This window comes from Protomyctophum bolini (assembly GCF_963924005.1).
Source record: "Protomyctophum bolini genome assembly, chromosome: 13".
NCBI classification, from domain to species: Eukaryota; Metazoa; Chordata; class Actinopteri; order Myctophiformes; family Myctophidae; genus Protomyctophum; species Protomyctophum bolini.
The window spans coordinates 19,439,962-19,452,157 of NC_137874.1; the positions used below are offsets into that span (position 1 = coordinate 19,439,962).

Here is a 12,196-nt window from a genome sequence, read left to right on the forward strand (position 1 = left end):
CCCAAGTATAAAATCGAGCTAAAGTGGTTAATTTAGGTTTTATAATTCTTCTGCCTACACATGCTTCACGTGTTTAATCAGGACGTGGTCTACTCTGACTGCGCCATTTTAAAATAGGGCTAAACAGTCAGTTGAAACCATAGACTGTAAAAAAATATGGACAAAGCATTCTCCGGGTCTGATATGGACGTAGTAGTTGCCCGAAATACCTGTATGCTATTCTCTCCAGTTGCTTTTCGTGGCTGGGGTCCTGCAGGGAACATGGAAAAAGGAAACATAGGGCTGAGGGAACATAGGTATGACCCCGTAATTGTAACGTTTATATATCAACATATCTGTCTGTCTGACTGATACTGATATGGGTCTACTCTATTTAATTTGATATCCTACTTACCAACTAATCACCAACATCGTCAGCACCCTGTGTTGGTCGTGTGGTCCGTCTATGCCGGTGTGGTCTAGTCTCTAAGGGTCTACTATACGTTGAGAGCTAAAGTAGCCTAGCTAGTTTAATAACAAAACACAGTATTCACGTCATGAGAAAACCTTTTCCCGCCGTATGCGAACGAAAATAAAAGCCTAGGACTGTACCGGTCCGAGGCTGCCCTTATCTGACCTGAGAATAGCTCTACTCTACAGCTATACTAGCTCTTCTGTGCCTACTTTGGCTATACCTTCTCTGTTTCTTTTTTGTTTTGGTGTCATGACAGATGTATTTTTCAACATTACACAATTTAAGCCTGACGCTGCCTGCGCAATTGTGCGCATTACACCTTGACCTTCTGTGATCCAAATCATTCAGAGCGCACGTGAATCACATTCCCTCATTATACACAACATCGAGGTTGCCAGTTTGGTGTATTTTCCAGCATTCAACAATGTTGCAGCAAGTGCTGCTGTCTGCACTCTGCTGAGGATTGAGTTTGTTGGTGTCTTTTCTAGCAGTAGTAAGTACCGGTAATAGTATTCAGCTTACGTATTTCCTGTAGGCGGAGCCGACATAGCTGCGAACCCGCACCTCTGACATGTTAGTCTGCCTCAAACGTTACTCTTTTACCTGCTTTTTACTAACACTAACATTACAAAGATGCCTAGAACATCGGGATGAACCTGTGTAGTTTATGGCTGCTCCAACAGTAGTGGCAACATAAAAAGATGGAATGTGAAATATCTGTGGCTGAGAGCAGAGCCATAGAGTAATGGTTGAGAAGAAGCAGTGATCTTTCTGTTTTATGAACACAAGGCTGCTGTACTTTATACCTCATACTAAGCATTTAAAGTATGAGTATGAATACGTAAACTGCGACCATGAGACCTGTTTCTGAATTTGTCTATAGAGACGGCACACGAAATGATTAAATAAACACAAACCAACAACATATCAATCACAAACAAACAACAACACATAAATTCCCCTAACAACACATTGCAAATGAAAGAACAATAGCCTACTGTTGATTGTGCACCACAATGCATGCTGGTCCCTCTCTCCTCCAATGCGCATCCTGCAGGATGCTACACTCTGGCAACATTCACACCATGCGGAGGGGATGACTAATACCGATGTTGAACACAAACAATTTGCTTGTGCTATTATTGAGATGTGTTGCTGTGTTGTTGTTTTTTTCTGATCTTTTTTTGCCAGCCTGTGGAGCACAGAAAAACATTATGATTACATCCACACAAATAATTAATCTGAGGCAACATTGCAATTGCAGTCTCTACACGAGGCATTGGTGTGATTCCAAAATAACCCACTTTGTGTCAAGATCAGTCTTCTGTGTGCTTTTTCTCCAATTTAAATAAGCATGTTTATTTACTGTATGAGTTCTTTGCTCTATTTATTTAGTTTTTTTTTTGCATGTTTCACAGTACAGCGTATGTGATCGGATACTTGTCTTTAACACTGGACCCTGTTAAGGCTGCCTTGAAAAGACATTCTCTCAGGCTTATGAGTTATGACAGATAGTGGTTTGTTGTTTTGTTTGTTTGTTTCAAATATTTTATCCCACTATTTTGTAACTCATCTTTTCACCCGGTGCCAATGCCTAATCTGTAATCCCGGGGCACTGTACTAGTGTACTCTCTCTCTGCCAACCTGGGGAGAGGCCCGAACTGAGCTTGTGCATCGATCCTTCAATCGAACCCGCAACCTTCTAGCTGAAGCAACAGTGCTAATGTTTGGTTTGGTTGTTTGTTGCTTATTCTTTGTTTTTTATTTAAAACGTCTTTGGGTTCATGAAAGGCACTATATAAACTCAAGCTATTATTATTTTATTTTTATAATACTTATAGGCTACTTTAACTCAAGTACAGATTTGACTGAGAGTGTCCATACTTTGTCTCAATTCTTTCTTTCTTTTTCTGAGAGTTTACACATGTAACCCAACTGACCCACTTTTGAGTTAAATCATGATTTAACTGTGTAGACATAGCCTACTGAATTGGGGAGGCAGAGAGACAAAGGGGGTGGAGAGAGTGAGAAGGGGAGAGATGGGAAGAAGAGACATGTGGCTGAAGTGTTGCAAAAATGAAAATGCATCCTTTGCAACGAGGCAAAATTAATCTGACAACCAGCGAGGTTCCGCTGTTATGTCAGATGAGTCAGACATTGAGTCCACTCATACTGCTTGTAACTCAGAGATAGTCTGCCTCTGCCAACTGTGATTGCGTGATTGTGTGTGTGTGTGTGTGTGTGTGTGTGTGTGTGTGTGTGTGTGTGTGTGTGTGTGTGTGTGTGTGTGTGTGTGTGTGTGTGTGTGTGTGTGTGTGTGTGTGTGCGCGCGCGTGTGCGTGCGCCCACTTGTATGAAGACTCAAGAGCTGGTGTTGAAATCATTTCTATCTTGCTATATGGCAGAGTTTGAACAAATTATTGAACACGATTTCATCCCTCTGTCTCCTTCTCACTTGCTTTCTCCCGTTTTAGAATTTGATTCTGACTCTGTCTACACGAGCACACAAACACAATATTACTGTATGTTAGGGCTTTGTCAAAGTCGATATACAATGTTTTAGAAATGAACTCTTCAAATGTTTTCAGTGTAATTTTCAGAAGGTGTCTTTTTTTTTTGAGGTGGCTGGTCAGGCAGGCCACTGGACTCAATAAAATATGGTGAAACTGTCATACCTGCAGAGAAAAGGTTCATTTTGAAATCATGTTCTGGACATGATGTGAAAACCAACCACTTCGGCTATACTGTAAAATCCTCTGTCTTATTTTTTAAAACTCTGACAGAGTATAAATACATATACATACATATATACTTCTCCAGTGTATATTTGAAACATGCAGCTGACCTCTCTGTTCACTGCAACAGGTCAACAAGACAGAAGACAAGTCTTTGGAGGAGCGAGGACGCATCATGATCTCCCTCAAATACAACTCGCAGAAGTCTAGTCTGGTTGTGGGCATTGTACGCTGTGCCCACCTCGCCGCCATGGATGCCAATGGCTTCTCTGACCCCTATGTCAAAACGTTAGTGTACACGCACACACGCACGCACGCACACTAACAGTACAATCTTGAGTGTTCATTTAATTCTGTGTACAAATGTAACCAAATGGACGCATTTGTAATATACATATAATAATCATAAATACAAATACATAAATGAACACTTTTTCCTTACCGTTTATGAACAAACATAGGAATGTCGTTCCTCCCGAGAGTGTACAAGCTTTACCAGAAGTAATAGAAACTTTTTTAGCGTTGTTTGATAGTTGATTATTCGTTTTTTAATAGAGCGGTCCTCTTGTGTCTCAAAATGTAAGAAACATCATAATTCATATTGTTATGCAATGATGTTTTTCAAACCACCACCAACACCAAATGATCCTCAGCCCTCAGAACAGTGTTCAGATACTGTAGGTTCTGCATGGCCCTGAAGGGGTTCATTACTTACTGCAGGTGGTTGATAAAACACTCCAGGATATTCTCCATCATAATATTGCACACTGTTGCTTGAAAATGTATTGCAATAGTAGCATACATAAAAACTATACGCACAGGCAGATTACAATATCAGATCATTACAATATCACACCACACATGTTTATCCAGAAGATGTTTTGTACCTATAGGTCAGTATATGAAACTGACTTATTTTTTGTCAGTCCAATCCAAAGCCACTTGCTTAAAATGGGTAGTACTGTACATGTTCACATTTTAGCAGGGGAACTGTAGGCAGACTCTCCATTCAATGATTATCAACAACGTACAGACCCAGCCCCAGTGAATTATGTATCACACCCTTTTAACTTTTAGCTAGTCTTTCATCTGGCTGAGTAATGAAATCACAATAAATGTTTGACTCCATCAAGCGTGCCCTGTGAACAAAAGAGAGGCTCTTTTTTTAAACAGTGTTCAGGGCTTGCAACCATTTTCTAACAGTTTGAGGCTGATATAGCACCTCCTGTCTGGATGGAATGACACAAAGACAGATAAATAGATTTACTGGCTGCATTATGCGAGACCATAAACGCATTATAAACGGAATGTATTCCATGTCAAACAGACGAAGGCTGGCTGATTTACCTAAATGCATGCAGTAAACGAAGGATGTGACACCTGGTCTGTGACTGTTTGAAATCTGTGACACATAGATATAGTTATCTGTCTGTCTCCCGTACACTGACATCGTTCACTTGTGCTGATAACCTTGGCTGGGTCTTTGTAAATTATTGTTCACATTCTTACAATGGACGCGAGTAGATAGAAATGTACTGCACCTATTGAGAGATAGCTTACTCTCAGATGGACCAAAGATTCTCTTGGCTGATATATTTCCACTGTTTAACACAAGTTAAAAACACATTTAATACCAACACTTTGGTTGCCATTGTTAACAGTTACAATTACTACTCTTGCATACATGGCCATGTTATTATAAAATGAATACTATACATTTGTATTTAAAGTTATCTTGTCCTCAAAGCCCAGTAAATATTTTATATTTAATTTTTCCTTTTTTAATCCATGCTGTTAGATTTGAATGCTAGGCTAAGGCTATCAATAATGCAGTTGATAGTTAAAATTGAATATTTTAATCAGCCTGATGAAAGTTTGTTAACTGCTGTAGAATGGACTGTAGGGCAGTGCCACAGCACCCTCTAGGGTTGGGATGGTATAACATCTCTAAGACTATCTATCTATGGTATCTGCTTCACTTTTACTCCACTACAATTATTTAAAAACTGTAGTTGCTATGCTACTTTGCAGATTTAAATATTATAAAACATACATTAAAAAATGAAGCCCTATTTTATCATTTAAATAGCCAAGCTCCCAACGTGCCACAATGTGATGTATTGTGAGCATGTAGATCGGCTATTTTCAAAAGATTTCCAGAAATTAAAGAACATTTTGTGAATTGGGACATTCTGCATAATGAGTACTTTTATACTTTTGTTCATTTTGAATACAAGACTTTTAACAGAGCAATTTCTGAAAACATCTACATCTGATAGATTTTTAATAGACTGTGGAGGACTGACGAAATAATTCTTAATGGTTATTCTGAGTAATTTCTACTTATTCAGAGTCTGAATCAGAGTATATAATGCATTACGGTAGCCTACCGTACAGTACAGTGATAAACAGGAATAATAATAAACGGAATAGTTGCTTTTCAAACAGTGGTCTCCTTGCCTGCAGGTACCTGAAGCCTGATGAGAACAAAAAATCAAAGCACAAGACTGCTGTGAAGAAGAAGACGCTCAATCCAGAGTTCAATGAGGTAACAGCTCATGTTAGAACCTTGCATTTTCATGGATTTTCACAGATTTGTGGATCGTACCGTCCACAGGCAGATCAGAGCACTTGTTTGAGCCTAATTATTCAAAAAGTTCAGATTTGTTTGGTACAATTGAGGTCAGAAAACCTTTTAAAATAAGAAAAATTACAAGAAAAGCTGTAGAGGAAACATTCCTAGCTGTCAAGTTTATAGAATATCTCCTTTTCCAGCCAAATGAATCACCCCAGACTTGCAACAGGTCACATCTTTGGAACTTCTGTCGTCCTATCCTGAAAGATTGGCTGCCAAAGCTTGTGTAACACTTCTCAGAAATGGATTTCAAACCCCCCTGCAGATCCATGTGCTTGCAGAGGCTGCCAGAAATGCTCTCAAGCGTGAATGGGGCCCTTATTACTATAGTACAGTGTGCCCTGACCAAGAAGTATCAGAAAGACTGACCATGGGACACACACAGGCCACAAACGTACTTGTCAATTCCTTTGACATTCTGCCTTCTTCCAAAGAAATCACTGATTCTGGACGCTCATCAGGGGTCAATTCCTGCCCACCACAATTAGCCATGTTTGCGGGAGGGCGATCTATGTTACTGCACTAGTCAATCCTAGATTGGTTGGCTCTGGCCCTTTTTAAGTGTGATGTGGGGGTGTGGGATAGTGCATACCTGTGCATTTTAAAACAAATTAATCTTTACCCTGCTTTGCACTGAACTGACTGAAAAGTTTCATACAGAAGGTCCAAAACATAAATGGACACTAATAGTACATTCAACATTACATCCTCACGGTGAAACTGTGAATTGAAATTGAAATATAAAATATAACAATACCGGTAGTTTACAGTGAGATATATTTAGTCCAAGTGAAGAAAGAATGAGTGTGTATCTTGTTGGGTATGTACTACTGGTGGTGGTCTTTGGTGACGAGTGTTAACGACTTTGTCCCAATTGGAGGGGACAAAGTGGGAGGGGGGGCAGCCGCATCTACATTCTACAGCCCCATCTACAGCAGATCTACAACCTCACGGTGTTGCAACATGTGAGCTTGTAGCTCAGCTATTTTGTGAAAGTGGTTAATTCAAAATGTGTTTTTCTTCTTCTTCTTCTTCTTCTTCTTCTTCTGGTCCCAGGCAGACACCACATTTATCTTTTGGGTCTTTCAGATGAAAAGGTTGGGAAATACTGCCTTTTCATTTTGTTTTCCTTCTTAGGAATTCTCTTATGACATCAAATATGCAGACCTCACAAAAAAGACCCTGGAGGTGACAGTGTGGGACTATGACATAGGAAAATCCAATGATTTCATAGGTAAGCATTATGTCATGTTGTTGGCACAAAGATAGCTAAATGTGAAGGTCAAAACAAAATGGTGTGTGTGCTGTGCATGTTGGTCACCTATCAAGCCCAAACCACACCAATGATTCGCCATGCAACTCCTTCCAATATGCAACTACTTGCACCTATTATCCCCAATGGCAGTTGCAAGGCATTGCACTGGTGCTGTTTGACGCCAACCCTATCTAACCTAGCTCTGCAGCAACCGCCATAGACAGTATTTACTATAGAGGGTATGCGCGTGATCATCATCAAACCTGGAAGTTATGCAGGAAGGCCTACTCATAGACATATATAAAGGCTAGATGGCTCAAGGCGGAGTCTCTGACGTACAGTAGTTACCCCGGCACCCATCTTGCTGAGGGGCTACAGTACAGTATGTTCTATATGGCAGCTCAAACAAAAATAGTCATAACTCGCTCAAATCTTGACGGATTTACAAACGGGTTGGTTTATTACAAAGGACGCTTATCTGCTTAATGAAACTTTAATGAAAAAAGTATGCAGACGTCTCTGACGTTTATAACAAACCAAACCTTTTGAAAATCGGTTGAAAATTGAGCAAGTTATGGTTATTTAAAAAGTACATATCCCAGACACAATGTTATGCTGCCCCTCGGTAAGATAGCCGCCACGTAACGACGTAGCTCTCCATTGGCCAGCAGCGTGGGTGAGTCATGTAGCCTTTCTTATATATATCTATGGGCCTACTGAGTGACAAAAAATAAATTCTGGCCTTGACAGACCATACAGAAAAGTCCTATCTGATTGCATTAAACAACGTTAAACATTGACTCACTTTGCCACTTGTTTTGCCACTCGATTTGCCTTTTATTCCTGTATCACAAACTATGGTGGAGCTATGGTGGGTAGTGACAACGTAGTGTGAGACCGCGTGAGACTAATTGTATGACAAAATATAAATCAGGCTAATTTTGTCAGTGAACACATCAGGATGGAGTGACTGTGGGCTCTTGTGTCAGGTTGGATCTTGGAGCCAGATCATATGCTCAGGTTTTCCTATTAGGTCAGGTTACAAATGGTTGAAAGCCTTTTTACTTTTAGTGCCTTTGACTTAAGGCAGAAGTTCTCAGATTGGGTGGTTCCAACGTGTTGATGTCATGTTAATTGTTAAATGACCAACTTTTATTATGTAACAAAAATATCGCAATGAGGTTGTATGCCTCCGCCATGCCAGTTGCCGTTTACATCTGTCGGTCCAGACTACTAGTGATTGAAGACTTTATGGAATGGAATGAAAGCTTTATGTGAGGTCACAGTGACCGTGACCTTTGACCACCTATACTTCAAATCAGTTCATCCTTGAGTCCTGGCGGAGTTTGTGCCGAATGTAATGAAATTCCCTCGAGGCGTTCCTGAGATATCGCGTTCACAACAATGGGAAACATGTGGTCACAGGGACCCTGACCTTTGACTTTTGACCACCTGCATCTATCAGTTCATCCTTGAGTCCAAGTGGACCTTTGTGCCAGATGTCATGAAATTCCCTCAAAGTGCCCTCCAGTGTATAGGCTACTCATGGCCACTGTATAACTCTTTGACTTATTGCAGTATATTTCACCATGTAATGTTTGGTATTCTCCTTGAATTGTGCCTTTCCCACAGGTGGCGTTTCTCTGGGCATCAATGCAAATGGGGAGCGGCTCAAACACTGGTTTGACTGCCTCAAAAACAAAGACAAGAAAATTGAGCGTTGGCATACATTGACCAATGAATTGCCTGGTTCAGCGCTCAACGACTAAAGACCCACAACCTATCTTGTCCAATCAATTTGTCCCTATACCTGGATGAAGCAGATCGATTCTGTACGACCAACGGCCTCAATGTCTTATTGCTCGCAGCTCCTCTTACTGTATGTGTTATATCCAGGCTGGCCGTGAACTGTGCAGTGAGTGACCGATGTCGTCGTCCGTCCCCCCGTCCCCCCCGTGTAATCCTCTACTGTATATCTACTGTATAGGGCTTGTCTGAATCAAAATAGCAGAAATCTTGTGTGTGTTCAACAAATGTATCACATACGTATAATAGGGGTTGCACAACATCTGCTTTTTACAAAATAGACCAAGCTTGTTGCCCGCTCAAATCAAGTCAGACCGGCTTGGAAAATCTATAGGTGGGGAAAGTCAATAGGGTGAAATGCTCTCCGCTCCCTGGACATCTTTTACTGAAATGTGCTCTTGATCAAAAGACTTAACCCTCAATTTCTCCTGGGGAGCTTCCCAGTGGCCAACGTAGAATACTATATGGTTGCACTCGACAACTTCGCAGTGTGAAGTGTGAGTGTGAAGCAGGGTATCGTGAAAAGAAGCACCCGTGCTTATTCAACTTGGCCTGGCCAAATCAAATTAAAAAAGTTAATCAAGTTAAAAAATAATAACAAGGCAACATTGTCATTGTTACAGGAGCTGTAATGTTGTGAATTGTTCTCAACATGCATGGTGCATGACGGCAAACCAATTGTAGATAAAGCCCCTTATAATTAGTTAATACACTGTACAAACAAAGTACAAACGATAATTACTGTCAGTTTGATAGCAAAGATATCTTTTGTAGGAATCATGCCACTTGTCGGGTCTATTTTTAACTTAAATGCCACAAAATATGAATGAATAATCTAAACTGCCGTCAAATAGTATTGCAATAAGTATAGATGTTGCATGCTATTACAAAACAATTGCAAAACCTTGAGCAAGGTAGGCCTACAGTATGACAAAATATGGACAATGGCTCTCAAAGTCTTTTCTGACTATTCTTCTTGTGAAGGTAAATAATTGATGTATACTTACTAGTACATTTTTCAGTGCAACCCCTATAATGTATAGTGTGCAGTCTACTAAACCCAAAGTTTACACTATGGAAAATGTGTTTTCACAAATCATGCTGATTGCATTTTCAACTGAAATATGGAAACATGTATTTATCTTAAAAGGGCAGACTTTTAACATAGAAAGTTTACAACAGACTGCTAAGACAAAAGCATGTAATGTTTACAACAGCTACTCTTGCTAAAGTTCAAGTTTGCTGCTGAAAGGGCAAACAAGCTCTTGTTAACGTTGTGAGAGGAGTCCAGCTGCGGCCTAACGGTAGCACCTCAACCCTGCCCACTCACACGCCACAGCCACCGCCATCACCACCACCAAAAATAAGTAGAATTCATCATATCAACATTCTTTGCAGATCATGTCGATTCAACCCAGTCCATGTGGAAATTAACCCCAGGTGTAATCTCAATTATCTCATTTTGTTAATTCTCAAGTACTATTTGAGTTGGTTTATATTAGAATGCACCTTAATTGGCAGCTCACTGGGCTCAAGTCTGCTTAATGTCAGCACACATTTCTGTTGGGCTGGCAGGTCCGAATTGTTCAGAAAGGTCATCATGCAACATATCCGTGGAGTCAGTCGAAATATAACCGGGTTGCAGAGTGGTGGGCGCAGTTTGAGGGGCTGTGGCTTGCTGGTGCTACAACGAGAAACCTGCAGCCGGAGCATATTGTGAAAGTCGTTGCAATAGTCCCGGCCTGCATTGTAAGCTTTACTTAGATGGATAGGGGTTGAATGGATGAATTATTACTGTACTAGCTCTGTATGTATGTTGTTAGTATCCTGTAGCATACATGTATGTTTTTGAGTATATGTTCTTTGAGGTATTATTTATGTAAGCCACTCCATTATAAGTGTATTCGACAGAATGTACATTTAATCCTCTCTATACCATAGTAAATCCACTGAGAATGTGCACCTTAGTGCTCAGTGTTGTTGATATTGTTTATGCATTGTTCAAAGGTCTTTGCTTGGACACATATGATGGAACAGAGACAGTTGAATTTATAGCTCAACAATAATACATTGGGCTTCATAAATAAGATTGTATACCAGATCATATCTATATTTTTACTTGGCCTCCTAGTAGGCTTTTACACATTTTAAATGGCCACTCGCTGTTTGGCTTTAGACCTGTACTAGTGATGTTAATTAATAATTATACGTTTGATTCTGGCTCATGACCTTTGTTAAGGGTAATTTAACTCTGCACACCAATGTCACGCGCTGAAATTACAGACCCTTTAATTATTTGTCACCCCACTTTTCTTTTTCCATAATTCCATGCAGCATTTATAATTCCTGTCAGGTTATGTTTCAAAATGCAGTACTGTATGTATATATCGTTGATTTGTTCATCTGTACTTACATGCAAGAAAAGTATAAGCCTACTGCTATTGTGCACTACAGTTTTTTCTTACTGTATGTCTTTGTGGCTGACAGGATTTCAGAAAGACATATTAGAAGTACTCTATTTAATTTCAGGTGCTACTGCACAGTGACTAACAACTTTGGAGACCCCAAACAATAGGTATTTAATTTCCTTTTAAATAATTTTGACTATCTCACCTGATTTGTTTAATTATTAGCACAGTGCATCTTTTTTTACTGTATTAATACTATGACTTATGAGAAATTACAGACAGTTACATTGTCTGTGAGAAAGTGTCATTGTTCATGTTTCAGGATTTCAATTGTATTAGATAATATTCAAAGCAGGTGGAATGTTCATTACTTTACATGAGCACTTGTCAGCTTACTCCAATAGCTAATCACTACACCCATTTGAAAAAGCCTTACAGTCTCTTTATGGACAGTATAACGTTATGAGGCACAAGCTTGATATGAAATCTTGCTGGGAGTCCAGTATACCCCTTGAGAACATGGTGACCCACCTTTCTCCAGTGATATACAGTACTATTAATACAGCCAACATGTGATATTTTGTAATCTGTCTGCCTTTGTACTGAAGCTCAATATTACGAAAAAAACTAAATGCATGCATATGTTCTTGGTTTGTCATGAGACGACTTTGCCTAATGTTTGATACTGCTGTTTTTTCTGTAAAACACAACTGTGTACATGCTATATGATAATGCTACAAGTCAGTCTTTATTCTGGACAACATTTTGTACCTTTAAAGAATATTGCATTGCCTGTTAGGCTGTATTGACTATCTGGAAGCGTGACTTGATGTTAATTAAATACTCTCCTTAATTTTTGCTCCTTTTTAACTCGGGCGATTGTTTGCATTATTCTGGTGGTTT

At 39.7% G+C, this 12,196-nt stretch overlaps 1 protein-coding gene across 1 annotated transcript in view; it reads left to right on the forward strand.

The window, feature by feature from the left end:
- doc2b (double C2-like domains, beta) overlaps positions 1-11,162 on the forward strand; it is a 105,427-nt gene extending 94,265 nt beyond the window's left edge. The window contains exons 6-9 of the mRNA XM_080780049.1: positions 3,320-3,477; positions 5,656-5,737; positions 6,962-7,058; positions 8,712-11,162. Of these exons, the coding sequence (XP_080636175.1) occupies positions 3,320-3,477; positions 5,656-5,737; positions 6,962-7,058; positions 8,712-8,848 (474 nt within the window). The 3' untranslated portion in view covers positions 8,849-11,162. The remainder of the gene's footprint in view (positions 1-3,319; positions 3,478-5,655; positions 5,738-6,961; positions 7,059-8,711) is intronic.
- Positions 11,163-12,196: the final 1,034 nt, after the last annotated feature.